At 32.5% G+C, this 14,051-nt stretch overlaps 2 protein-coding genes and 1 long non-coding RNA gene across 12 annotated transcripts in view; 1 reads left to right on the top strand and 2 right to left on the bottom strand.

Annotated features, from left to right (window-relative positions):
* The first annotated feature begins 304 nt into the window (after positions 1 to 304).
* On the top strand, positions 305 to 728 carry LOC124292875. The gene is made up of 2 exons (XR_006902823.1): positions 305 to 364; positions 472 to 728. It is a non-coding gene; the product is annotated as an uncharacterized LOC124292875 (long non-coding RNA).
* On the bottom strand, positions 717 to 2,847 carry LOC124292874 (putative nuclease HARBI1). Its single transcript, XM_046731327.1, has 4 exons — positions 1,984 to 2,847; positions 1,575 to 1,871; positions 1,245 to 1,453; positions 717 to 1,146 (listed from the first exon to the last, which is right to left on the bottom strand). Exons 1-4 carry the CDS (start codon positions 2,248 to 2,250, stop codon positions 852 to 854), a joined length of 1,068 nt encoding a protein of 355 aa, XP_046587283.1. The 5' UTR covers positions 2,251 to 2,847; the 3' UTR covers positions 717 to 851.
* Positions 2,848 to 3,682: 835 nt separating this feature from the next.
* The window catches only part of LOC107227000 (F-actin-monooxygenase Mical), a 40,618-nt gene continuing 30,249 nt past the window's right edge, over positions 3,683 to 14,051 (bottom strand). For 6 of the 10 annotated variants that reach the window (XM_046731949.1, XM_046731948.1, XM_046731953.1 and 3 more), the window contains 7 exons: positions 13,962 to 13,991; positions 11,727 to 11,880; positions 11,248 to 11,395; positions 10,929 to 11,038; positions 10,433 to 10,606; positions 9,865 to 10,041; positions 3,683 to 6,119 (listed from right to left, as the gene is read on the bottom strand). In XM_046731949.1, coding sequence (XP_046587905.1) covers positions 6,067 to 6,119; positions 9,865 to 10,041; positions 10,433 to 10,606; positions 10,929 to 11,038; positions 11,248 to 11,395; positions 11,727 to 11,880; positions 13,962 to 13,991 — 846 coding nt within the window. In that variant the 3' untranslated portion in view covers positions 3,683 to 6,066. The remainder of the gene's footprint in view (positions 6,120 to 9,864; positions 10,042 to 10,432; positions 10,607 to 10,928; positions 11,039 to 11,247; positions 11,396 to 11,726; positions 11,881 to 13,961; positions 13,992 to 14,051) is intronic. The other 4 variants (XM_046731955.1, XM_046731952.1, XM_015668013.2 and 1 more) reach the window with 4 other exon arrangements.

Raw genomic sequence — 14,051 nt, 5'->3', positions numbered from 1 at the left:
TCTTGAGATGCTATGTATTCATAGTCGGAAAACAAGACGGTCTTCGTCAAGAATTTGGTCTCAAGCGCTAGCTTATTTCATTCAAGACCGTCTTGACGAAGACTGAGCTTGAGACGGTCTTATTCGACGTTCGGTTATGTTCGGAATATTTCCGATGTATCCCCCAATAAGATGCTCGGATTTTATTTCTCAGCCTGTGCAAGATATTCGTATAGGCATGCAGCTCTTGAGTATTTTTATAGTTTATGAACACAACAACGTTAGCGCCACGTAGAGGAACTAAAAAACGGGAACAAATCGCATACAATTTTTTGTAGTGGGTGTATAGCTATAAAACGAAGAAGAAGAAAAAGAATTTTATAGTGTATGTTTATGTGTATATAATTTTTATATACACATATTTTAACCTATATCATTATGTAAATCTCTATACCGGTTACTGATAAATAAATTGTATTGATATGTTAAAAGGAATCCCGGTGCAGACTTGCAAAAAAATGCGCGTGAAAGGGACAACCTTTGATCTTCAAAGTTCAAAAGAGCAACTTTAGTTCTATTTACTGGCTGTATTTATAATGTACTGAATATTTTTACGTAGACAAATTTTCATAAGTATTATCGTAACTATAAGACTGACGCTTAGTACAATTACGTACATATCAGTATTTTCATGAGTAAGTGAGGGGTTTAAAAATAAAATGAGAACCAATGATAAGTTATGAGTAAAATATGTATTCTAATGTTAACTGTTTGTACAGATTAAATTCAATTTTATTAAATATTTGGAGTATATTCATTCTAAAATCAATTAGTCTTTACAATTAAATTAACTTGATATACATATATTTTGATTAAATGAATAACCGTTCGATTAGAGCTTCGCGTATTGCAAAACCCTCTCCAGGCTGCCAATGCGGTGCTTGAAGTGGCAATTCATCCGCTTCTTCTTCCTCGATGCGATTATCTTCCGGAAGAGCATTATCCAATGTTAGTGATAAATTGTGTAGTACGGCACAAGCTACAACAATTGTGGTAGAGCACAACAATTTGGTTCCCAAACCTCGGGATAGGCAAGGAAAACGTCGCTTCCAAACTCCAAATGTTCTTTCAACAATTTGCCTTGTTCTGCTTTGTACGTTGTTATACCTATCAAGATACCGACTTGGTTAATTCACACATGTATACTTTGTCAATTTTATGACTACTTATCGAAATCTAAAGTAATGCGATAATCTTTATCTTACCTTTGTTGAGCATCTGTAATTGGATTTGCCAGTGGAGTCAGCAGAAATGGCAAGCACGGATAGCCGGCATCTCCAACCAGGGTTCCAGTAAGTTGTCTCTCATGATACCGCATGTAAATTCGTGAATTTTGGAATATTTGACTGTCATGGTTACTTCCAGGCCATTCCGGAACCACATCCAAGAATTCCATATTGGGTCCGACAACTGCCTGTGGTATCATTTAAATTAAAAGTACCGATTTTCATAGAATAGTATTGTTTATTTGTATCCTAGATAAAATTAATTGCAACTTATGGTATTTGTAAACGGTTATCACCAACGCGACATACCTGTACATTGAGGGAAAAATATCCCTTACGATTCCTATAAACCTCCTGCAGGTCTGCAAATTTCGTATGACATAATCGAATGTGAGTGCAGTCGATAGCGCCATCAACGCCAGGTAAACCGATACCCTCCCTGCGTGCACCAAGTTGTCTGAATAGATCTCTGTTTGCGATCATAGCAGCTTCCGTACTAGGAAATTTGATAATTGCGTGAATCAATGATGCAATTTGAGCCGATACTCTGTGTATTATCCTCGATACTGTAGACTGCGATATAGTCATCAGATCTCCGTTGACGAGCTGTACAGTACAAAATGTATTAGCAATCATTTATTCCATGATCACAGGAAGCAATGAAATCACTTTATATTTTCAGTAGAATGTCAGGAATTATAATCACAATGATCCTTACTTGAAAGCTAGCGGTAGCGTAAAATCGTAGACATATTAATAATTGCATGACAGGTGGAATTGGTAGACCACGATTATTGGCACTGACTAAGGCAGCTTCAATTCTAGGTAGTATTCCGTACATAATACCATCCTTTGAAAATCGGAATCGCCGTTTGAACTCCTGCTCGGAATAAAACTCGAACGGGTTTTGACCATCTCTGATGTATCTCTTCGGAGCTCGCTGTACTTCACCCTCGTCTTCGTCATTCGGCCCAACGTTGACCATTGAACAATCATATTATTCATTTCTTCGATCTGATCGTAGAAATTAAACATATCTTGCATATTCGCCATGTCAGTAGAATTTCACTATTCACTTCACTTCACAAATTTTTCAAAGCGAATGCTCTCATAACCTCTACTTCAATTGCAAGTTTCCGTTGCTACCCTTTTACAGTAAATAATCCCGTCCCAGCTGCACTTTCCCAAACATTCCTTCACAATCTATTCCTGTTAATTTATATTGTTCGAATATAATATTTTCCAAACAATTCGTAATTATCAATTTCGTACGCATCAGAACAATTGAGTAATATTTAGGCAACAAGCATTTGCTTAAGTGCAGTCCGAACTCGACTTGATCAAGATACGTAAATAAGACTGCGTTAATTGACTATGAAACGTTGCGTGCTCAAGACCATGCTTATTTCAAATAAGACTGGACTATGCAACCTTGTAAGCACGCTTCGAATAAGACCGACTTGATGAAGACCGTCTTATTTGCCGCGTCTCAAGACCGTCTTGTTTGACGTCTATGGAACCAAACGCCATCTTAAGGCCTCGTATAAGACCGTCTTATTCGAGTCCGGTCTTAAGCACTGACTATGAATACCGGCCTAGATCTCATTTCTCTGTTTCACTTTGTCCACGAATACACGATTAGTCACCGATAAGTTATTAGACGTATTCCGAAATATGTGCTCGCACATGCGACATTTCGAAACGGTCGTTCCATAACTAGAATAAATATGCGCGATTTGTCATTTCGAAACGGCCGTACCAAAAATGATATCTTGTGTCCGATTCTCAATAATCGTTATTTCATTCTACTTTTTGTTTTTGTTGAAAAAAATAGATGTAAGAAGATTGAAGTCTAAAACACGTAAATATTACTAGATTTAAGAAATGTCCAGAATCTCGACGATGATATCGTTCTTCGATAGCGTTGCAGCAATTTGATATATATTCCATTCTGTTATATCGAAACGCCCGTTTGTTAGGTGAAGCTTAAACACTTTCAAACTGACGAAAAAAATTCCACGAAAATTTGGGCACTCTATATCAACTCTAAGATGATCTGAATAGTAGTCAACAATTTATAAAATTTCAAAGAGCAAAAAAAGTTTTCCCCATGTTATTTCCATAAGATAATTCGATCACAAAGCAGACTATGTATCTAACTCGATCTGCAGTTTTGTTTGTCACTTATTTATCACGTGTAAAAGTTTTCAAATTCGACTGTGATTATTGATCCATGCAGAGTATCAGTGAAATATATTACTGAAAAAAGTACAAATTTTAAGAGATCAATAAGTTTCAAAGGTTGTTATAATAATTGCAGGTATAAAAAATTATTCATCTCCTGCAGTTTACATAGCAAAGTGTTTAAACTATCTTTGAAGTATTCCATTATTCACAGTAACTTATGTACCTACAACTAGAAAGCATTCTCAAGTTTTATTGATAAATATACATAAGTATTTAGGCATATTTTTTCACAAAGGAGTTCTAGATACGAGGCACATATCTCATCAAGATTACCAAAAATACCATTCTGTTGGCTAATCCAATTTCAATATAATCACAAATTATGATAATTTAGAAGGTTATAAATGAATTATCATTCAGCGAAGCTATAATGTATTTATCATATGAATTTAGTGTTTCTCTCGTTGAGCAGTTTTGTATACAACCTATATACATATTTCCAGACATCAAACGTACGTACACATCTTCAAATAGGCATTTGATTTCTGTGTATTCTACGTACAATGCGCATATATTATATCGATTAAACATTTTCGCATACTATACGGTTATTTCTTTTGGGCTGAATATACATATGCATGTATAGTCATAGTTTTATTTATAAACCGTAAAGTAGCCCATTTTTTTTATCAATCATTAACCATAATTTAATTCCACTGCTTTTGGCATTCATCAAAATGAAAAATATACTTGTTACTGAAATTTGGAATTCCAACTGTATACTGTAACAAACTATCTTTATTAAACTGTAGTTGAATAGGGATTCCATTGCATCTACGCCAAGTTGAATAGACTTTTTTGAATCAATCTTGTAATAGGGCCTTATTCTTGAAATCAGACAACTCTGAAAGGTCAAATTTTCTCTGTATCCGATTGCTTTTATACAATCTTCACATCTTTATAGAAGAGGACTTTATAATTTGTTGGTATTTTTATTTAAATGTTCACTTCAGTTATGAATTTTCAAAAAATTGCAACTTACAATTTTTCTAATGAATATAATTTTCGATCAAAATGATAAATTGATGAAACAAAATGCATGATTATTTACCTCTAGTTTTACATTTCGTACATGTAATGCTGAAAAATTACATCATATCAAAACCAATAACTTTTTCCTTTTTGAAACGCACAAAAAATTTTACCGTGAGTTGTATAATCTTGCAAAAAATATCAGTTGCACTGTTTGTTAGCTGTTCTTCGAATTTTAAACCGAGTATTATTATGAGCTCACTTGTATTCGTTACATTTTTAATATTTACTCAAATTTAAATTTTGTAAACAGATCGCTGTGATTTATAATTTTCGTCTTTTTAAGAGAACATTCCACCCAATGAACAACAAAAACGTAACGAATTATCGACTCATAATAATACCTGTGTGCCTTAAAATTCATGAAAGAGCTAATAGTTTGGTTAATATTTTTGGCGAGAACATAAAACGGAATCCTTTTGAAACTGAGAATTCAAATGAAATCGTGAAAGGTCGTTTCGATATGTAGAATAAAATATAAGGGAACTGCAAATCAAAATGTTGACCTCGAAGTTGTTCAATTTAAAAAATAATACCTCATATCTTTTCTGAATATCATCAGATAATAAAAGCATTGGTTCATATCGTACAGAAAATGGAAGTCCACTTACTCCGAACTGTGGATACTTTGCTATCAAAAAATACTTACGCAAAACAAATCGAGCTAACAGACCACAAATACTGAATTCGCCTTTTGTATTACATCTTATTCCAATACAAATATATTTTATTCCTAGTGGGTCTTTATTTACTTGTGTAAATTTTGTTTAATTTCACTTTCTGTAGTAATGACATCTATTATTGCAAGAGGAGAGCTGTCAACACGGAAGTTAGTTTTGATAAATGAAATCGGTATAATAGGATCCGCATATGGATCATTATTACCAGTCTTAAACTGAAAAAAAATGCTCTCGAAACTTCTATTTTATTGCTTTAAAAATTTCACTGCCAGCAAGTAAATACCCCTTATTCCTTTGCTCACTGGTTAGGCCAGTAATGAGTGAAGATTGCGACATGCTTCACACGTACGTCTGTATTTTCATCAGTTGTAACGAAATATGTCGCAAAATTTAAATATAAAATTGGAAATAATTTATAACGCCATTTTAGTATGAAAATTAGACTGTCCATTGTGACCTATTTACATTTCAATATAGTCGGTACATTTTGAAAAATTATAAACTAATAATTATCCCAGTCTATTAACGAACATGAAAAATAGATTCTTAAGACTTATCATATAGAATATACATATCACGATTCTTCTTACTTGATTTGTGAAAATAATCGATAAAAATATTGCATGCATGTTTTGCTGTATAAATTTGTATAATTCATCTGGTCACAATCATTGAGGTTTAATTGTGATTATTTTCCGAGCACATAAATAAGCCAAATATCATGTCATCAGATTGAACTACATAAATTCAAAAATGATTAACATAGCTTGCTTCCGGGTACAAGAGAAGCAATTCGTACTTGGCATTGTAAATTCATGGAGAGGATGAGTTCTTGGAAGGAGTTAGTCCTTTAACCAACATTTGAGCTTCCAGATCACGGTCTTCGTCTTGATACCTGCAAACGAAAACCAATTTATTGGAGATAGATTGATCGCATTTAATAATTTCGTTTAAATACAACAATTATTAATACACGATGTAAATATATGTGTGTTAAAGAATATATGAATCTTGAGAAAAAAAACCAAACATTAACAAAGTCCTAAGCAACTGGAGTCATGCAGCACTCATTATTTTATAACAACATATTGTAAATTTGCTGGCACTTTTACCCCTCATTTTGATACTTCATCATACGTTTGATATTGAAAATAATATTTCTTTCTATTATATTGATTTAATAATATAAAATACAAAAAGATAAACTTTTGTAGCAAAACCATAGGAATAGTCGAGTGGACACAACTGTTTTATTGAAGTACGTACTTGATCGTCAATTGAAATCAAAAGTAATTCACTATGTACGTAAACTATGAAAGTTTTGTATCTCACATCAAAGCTAGAGTAAAAAAATTTTAGAAAGATAAAAGTTTGAGATTTTATGTATACTTTGTACGACATTCAGTGCACCAAACTGGATTACATTGAAAGAACGGCTAGGCAGGGCAATCTATGTAAAAAAAAAATACAATTTTCTTATCACTACAAATACAATGTTCCAGAGAATTATGTAATCAGTGTAAAGCTTCTCAATTTATTAATTCTCGACTTGTATAAATTAATCGTTTTCACTATGAAACATTTCTTTATAAAACTTTTCAACAATACAATCGTCAACTAACACTGATGGCTTACCAAATATGTCTGAAATGCAATCTGTAGAGGTGCATGACAAAATCAGGATGTGCCAAATTTTTACTTTACCCTCTGCCCATTGTCTATTTAGTATCTGAGTGTAATTGTTATGTCATGTTAGTGAGTCATGGTAATCAGAGTTTGTTCTTATATGACGGTGTTCATCAGTATGAATTTACTAATAAAACACAAAGCTATCATTTTGGACAAACATAATACCAATTAGGAAATATATAAATAAAGAAATAATTTTTAAAAAGTAGATTTACCCGAAAATCGTGATGATCAATGTAATTTATGGTTCAGACTTGATATGACAGCATTTTTTAATCAACGAAATTACGGCCAAGCACCGTCCGGAGCATTTTGTGCCGTTGATGAAAATATGCATAATATACCCAATGTAAATATATTACAATTATCGAGCTTCCTAAACATAGCTCCTTGGTCACCCGCTAATCATGGCAAATTTCTATTTCGTTTATTAAAACTCGATTCTCAATCATACATAGAAATGATGCCAAGATTAAGATCAATAATATTTTGTCAGTCACCATGTATCAGTGTACAATAAAAATACATACAGTACTGAATATATTTTGAATATTGAAATCGTACGCGCAATATATAGAATACGTGTCGCATAATGCACATGGATTAAATATTTGCAGACTATCCTTCCTAAATTGTTAATATGATATTCAAATAATATCCGAGCATCGTTTTCAAAGCAAAAGTGTGTTACAAGTCGGATTTGCAAATCTAGAAGCAATCGTTTTCTTTTGTCCAAATACTTAGTTTTCATCGAATGATTCACGTGAGTTTGTAACTTGCAATAGCTAAAGTTTCATGGAATAGTAGTCACAAACCGAAAATTGGAAAAGAGTTAGAAAGGACATACTCAACGCTTTAAAAGAAGCTGTTACTCAAATATTTTCAATGAGTTTTGGCTTCTTATTTTAGTTTAATTTGAAGTAAAACAAGGCACACTCAGGAAAATTACAATTGTTTGTAGAAACTGAGTTTGTTAAAGAAAGTCGACAAACATATTAAAAAAAAACCGATTGAACGTATACTTGAACAGTTTTACTTTAAGGGCTTTTTGAAATTTTCGGTTGGCAGATTTTCCATCAAAAAATGCTTCGGCGGGCACTATGTTACGAATGTGATCTACCTGAACTACTCATATAGCTGTAAGGTAGACAGGCGGTAAGCTCATACTATCTTCCTATTTCCATCTGCTGCAAAACACAGCTATCTAGCGATCTAATGTCAAGTCACGCTTCGTCAGCTCATTTTGAAGACCACTTTTCCACCTTTCTTGTACTCAGACATTACACACAAACTCGTTTAAAATTCATCCTTTGAAAAAATAACTTCTGTTTCATGTTCTGGATCATGTACTTCATTCACATTGTTAAAAATTAACCACCATTTAACGTTGAACATCATTTAAATTTACTATTTTACTTCGTATTTATTGTATCTCCCAGGTATAACTGAAATGAACTACGTAACAAATAATATGTGTAATTCAATTCAATTAGTTCACACGTTTAATTCACATGTCCTTTAATGCAATTTTACCAAAATTACTATCCTTCCTATTTAACGCTTCCAGGTATAATTCTACTTTGAATCGAAAAAAATGGAGTAATTGACTCGTAGATCACAGATGTAACAAAAATGAATCATCATGACAAAGAAATGAAATTTAAGTTAATAGTACAAAAAAGAAAAAAATCATAATAATAAATAAATAAATGAAAAACAATATTCTACTATCAAGTCACGTTTGGACTCTAGAATAATACAGACAATAATATTACCTTCTAGTAGGTACGTAGTATTGATTTGCATGATCTTTAGAATGTAATCAGTAATTACTGTTTAACAAGCGCATAAGTAACTATCTTAATTGGTTTTAAGTCATGTAAAAATATGAAGCTAATTTATATTAAATCTGATGTGTCAAGCTTTCTTTATTTTCCCATATTAAATGAATGGGAAATAAAAATTAAAGTCGCGACCTATTAGAGTTGAGTTAAAGAGCTCCTCATTTGAAAAGATTGTTTTCTATCAAACACTAACATTGGAGGTGGTGAGGGTGAAAAAAATCTATTTTTTTAAACCACCCTATTGCCCATTCATGCAATCGACAAACTTCGCACAGGTAAAATCACAACACTAATATACATATTGTGTAATTGTGACATACCTTTCGTTACTGTTTTATGAACTTGCAAAAATAATGAATATGAAAATAAAAAAAAAAAAATAAAAAAAATTAAACGAAAAATATCTACATTATTAATCTCCATATAAAAACGTGTCAGATAAAAAATTATTTCCAATCACAACTTTAGTTGGATAAAAACCTCAAACCCTTTAGTAAGTCACAACTAAAAACTAGAATGCTCATACAAACTAATGCATCAAGCACTTTGGATCGTCTGAAAGATAACATTCATACATTCGTTCCGTGCGTTTGCTACTACTACACTTCTACAGCAAGTATGGAGAGTAAGAAGAAGATATGTCACTACTCAGCCAGGTGATTTTTTACCTTCAAACTGCCAAGATGATCCTAAAATATGGTTCTGCTAAATTAACCTCAACTGTGATATTTAAGATCAAACTAGGTAAAATTTTTATAATGATTTTAACAATTTATGCTCATGATGGAGAGTAAAATTCATGAATGCGAAAGCATTTAGAAATATAACTCGACCTTCTCTAAGGTGATTTCTAACTATCTAGAGCCTGGTGCAGTAGCGAAAAATTTTCTTTCTTTACCGAAACGTTACTACGGTGTTCATGTGAACAGTAGAAAAATATAAGCAATACGAATTGCATTCACGTGAGAAACAGTAATGATTCTCTGTGAGAACCAATAAGAAATTCTACAATGTTAAACGAAAGCAGGTAAGCGACAAGGATAGCCAGGAGGATGAAGGTATATGAAATTGAGGCAGTAGGAGTTATCAAAGAAATATTAGTCATGCCGTTAGAGGTGACAGTGGCTGTGGCAGGTGCAGTGAGTGTTGGGCACGAGGGTCTACGCCACCTTTGTCGCTCTTCTTCCAGTAGAACAATTAGAGAATCTCTTTTCGCTACAATTTCCAGCATCTCGGTGAGAATTTCTCCTTCTTTTTTCACATCGTCGCTTGTCTTTCCTCCATCTACAAACAGGTAATCATTATTCAAGTTAGAACTGATCAATTCTGCAATTTACTTTATCATTGTAAAATTATTGCGTCCTATTTTTTCACACTCAGGAAAAACAATCCTACAAATTTATGCAAACTTCTTGAAAAAGATATCAATATTTAACATCGGTTTAAACAATTGAATGTAATAGATAAGTATTAGACTGTCAGTAGCACCCAAATGATTTTCGTGCTATTGTGATATACATATACTTTTTTCATGAGATAGAATGAGAACATTAGCTAATAAATTTTATATTGCTAGAACTTGTTCAGGAAATTCACATATTTTCGTGGATTACTGTTTGTCAAATGTTGGACACCTTTTGATGTAATTCTGGGAGAGAAATGAAGGAATACTAACCATCGTCAGCTAAGCGTTCACGCAATTCCTGTTCAAGACGTTCATGTCGATCTTCTAATTGCAATTCTTGAGCTCGTACCAGTAATTCTTTCTCGTATCTTCTTAATTCCGTTCGTTCTCTCATCAAGTCGAACCATTCACGCAATAAATCAACCTCCTCTCGATCCATACATTCTACAATATAAATATTACTGTCAACCTCTACAACAGTTGATTAATTATTATAATTAGTGAATCAGCTATGAAGCAACTATATCACAATTTGAGGGAGCTATCAAATGTCAACTGTACTGATAGAATTCCTGCATGTTTTACAACGAGCCGTATCTCCTTAACAGTCTATAACTTAATTAAATCTGGACTTTCATTCTTTTAGCGATATAATATATATGTGATATAGATCTTGAAAATAGAAAACCAATTAATGTTACAGATAAACAACAAATACTATGTTCATTTCTGTTGAACATGCCAATAAAGAACTTGTACACTATACCTCCTTCCCCACGTAGAGCTTTTTCTACACTGACACCTCTGCTCTCCAGTTCTCGTTGCTTTACCTCAGTTTCTTCCAATTTTCGTTGGATTTCTTGTGCCATTCGTAATCTGTAGCACAAAAATTTTTTAACAATTGACTAAATGTCCTAAATTATGATGAATAACAAACTTTGAAGCCATTGAAATTATTAGCAATATAATAAATAATTATGCGACTAATGCACTTCTTCTGTCATGTTTCATATCAACTGTGGCACATGCATGTTCAACCTTACATACGTAATTAGTCTGTATATCCATGAAGAGCAGTTACGAACCTTTTTAGTTGTGTCTGCCTGGCTTGTCTCTTAGCAGTTTTTTCCTTACGTGGCATACTGTGACATGAATCTTCAGGTAATGACACTCGATGGGTTTGCGACATCGACAAAGCCGTAGTTTTCGAGTCTTCCTCAGACAAAGTATCATCTGTTTGGAGTACACATGTATTACAATCTGATGTCGGCCAAAAGCATTTACCACTGATATAGCAATGGCTTTGAATAATAAACTGATGAACTCCGTTTCCTTTACGGTAGAAGATTTTTGCAAAATGATCACATTAATTAGAAACATACGTTAGTTGCCAAAAAATTGATGGATATAGAGAGCTATAATGATTATTTTATCCGCTATTACATACCACCAACAGAACTATATTTCACTTGGACAACGTATTTTCTGCTGTTTGTTTTTTAATGATTGCATAATAGAATTTTTAATGGTGTAAATAAAATTAATAAATATTGTTAGCTCTTACTAATCGTACCTGACAACTGTGAGGTAGGGAGAGCATAATGCACTGGCGGGGGTGGAACCAATGGCGGACTTCCATCAAGAAAACTCCCCATCAACATTCCTTCGCAAACACTTTTAGGTCTGTTATCCAACTTATGAAATGATTCTTTGTCAAGCTGGAATACATTAACATCGTTTTAATTAGCGAATGAACGGAAACATTATTTTACATTGAAGTGTTAGAAAATGATACAGATTTTTAGAAATCACTCGAATGTGAATTAACATTCATGCAATAGAAAAATCTCATTACACTCAGTGTTTAAAAATGAATTTTTATATCAATCAAACCCATATCTTAATAATCTGTTTATGATTTATTTTCAATAAGCTCAATTTCTTTTAGTCTCCTGTGCAAGTATCCTGCAATTGAAAATAAATGTCTATTTCAGAAAATCTAGTCAATTTACGAAATCAGATTAGCGATGCACAATTCTGTGTTATGAAATTATTGTTGTGAAATTTATGCGGCAAAATTCAAAAGAAGAATATGAAGATCTTACATTCTTTTTTATAGATGACAATTATTAAAAATTTTTCAAGTAAGCAAAGAAAAGAGTAAAAAAACTGACTCAATATTACATCGAATGATATCAGAGATGTTTCAGCATTTGATGCGACTGGTCCAAATTTTTTACCTCAAAACACTGAAAAATTTTTCACTACATTCACTGGGATCAAATTTGCAGTGTATGACAGCAGGTTAATAATGTACAACAGTGCATTCGGTTAGCCACAGAAGTACATCGTGGTGCATTCTATACTGTCCTAAAAGCCATATGAACCTGTTCTGTATGATGTGCTGCGTACACACTACAGAAAATGTAGCGAATTAAAGTTCTCCTTTTACCGATTGTTGCAATTTCTTTAGTTGTTTTCAAGATTCGTCTTGCGGAACAATATTTGGACTTGGATAATTAAATATAACTTGCGTTTTACGTCTTAGAGTGGTATATTATCTATTTTTATAAAACTCCCGGTATGTTTTATCGCAATACAGCATGCAGATTAAGAATAATTATTGTTGCGATCATTCCGTTGGAAATGAAATGGCTCAGCATAAATGATGAATTGACAAAATATGATATGGCTTGAAATATGTGACGAATCATATGAAATACGACTGAAATGAGACCCTGAATAATTATATTTTCATTGTAGAATAACTATCTGAAACATCTACATACACAGCTTTGACATAGTAGTTAAAATTTTACATATGAAAAATGACCAGCTCAAAAAATCAAAAATTTTCCTTTCATGTGTCACAGCTGTATAATACAATAGGAGCTGAATAACAAAATAATTCACTATCTACTTTTCATGATTTCGATCCAAGAATAGTGAATTCAACACAGCAAAGTACTTAACTGTTGGCAAATAATGTATATTAATTAGAATCCGAATACGTGGTGAAATGATTAACTGGCGCTACGGATTTGTATGACACAAAGCGAGAACAATATTACATAAATGGCTTTGAAGTTGATATTGTATTATTCTAAAATTTGTCAAATTTATGATAAGTGGCATTTTCCATTAACTGATTCGTTGCATAAAATTCTAAAACATTTTCTGTCCAATACCTTATTTTTTGTTTTTTAGAACTGTACATTTTTAAAGGTACTTGTATTACGATTCTATTTTTAATCACAAAGAAGTTAGACTCATCATAGAAAATTGGTATATGTGTAACTTAAAAATCATGCCAGTAACACAGATCGAACTAGATAATAGACTGTACACTGTTTCTGGTAAAATACAACTCGAACAGCTGATAGCGTTAGTTTCGACTTCTTTTGGAAAACATTTTGGATTATTTAATTCATTAGTGATATATGATAAACAGTTTCGTGGATAACTACTGAAAAAAAATCCAATATCTTACATAAATATAAAAAAAGTAGATGAGTAATTGATAGGATGGAATTTAAAAATAAATAACAATTAATTAAATTAATTAAATATATGAAATAGTGAATGCAACTGATCTAGATCGAGAAAGATTTATCAATGTTTATTCCAATTTGGAAAATTTTGAAGATTGTATACAGTCTGTTATCTATTGAACAACGAAGCACAAGTGTCATAATTTGCAACGAAAATCAAATCAGTACCTGGCGTTAAAATATAATATACAGGTACATGTGGACAAAGAGATTATAATACGAATGACTAGTCATTATATATTGCTTACATCTGACCCATCCGAATATGATTTATACAACTGAAACATGTAAACAACCCATAATATATCATTCAAGGTAGACAAGTATATGCTATATTG

The sequence above is a fragment of the Neodiprion lecontei genome, chromosome 2 (assembly GCF_021901455.1).
Source record: "Neodiprion lecontei isolate iyNeoLeco1 chromosome 2, iyNeoLeco1.1, whole genome shotgun sequence".
NCBI classification, from domain to species: Eukaryota; Metazoa; Arthropoda; class Insecta; order Hymenoptera; family Diprionidae; genus Neodiprion; species Neodiprion lecontei.
The sequence above is the reverse complement of the archived record's forward strand: the minus strand, read 5'-3'. Positions and strand labels throughout refer to the sequence as shown.

Coding starts and splice junctions, on each gene's coding strand:
- LOC124292874 (XM_046731327.1), bottom strand. CDS start 2,250: ATGGTCAACGTTGGGCCGAATGACGAAGACGAGGGTGAAGTACAGCGA. Junction 1,872..1,983: donor ACGCTACCGCTAGCTTTCAA/GTAAGGATCATT, acceptor TGTACTGTACAG/CTCGTCAACGGAGATCTGAT. Junction 1,147..1,244: donor ATTACAGATGCTCAACAAAG/GTAAGATAAAGA, acceptor GTATCTTGATAG/GTATAACAACGTACAAAGCA.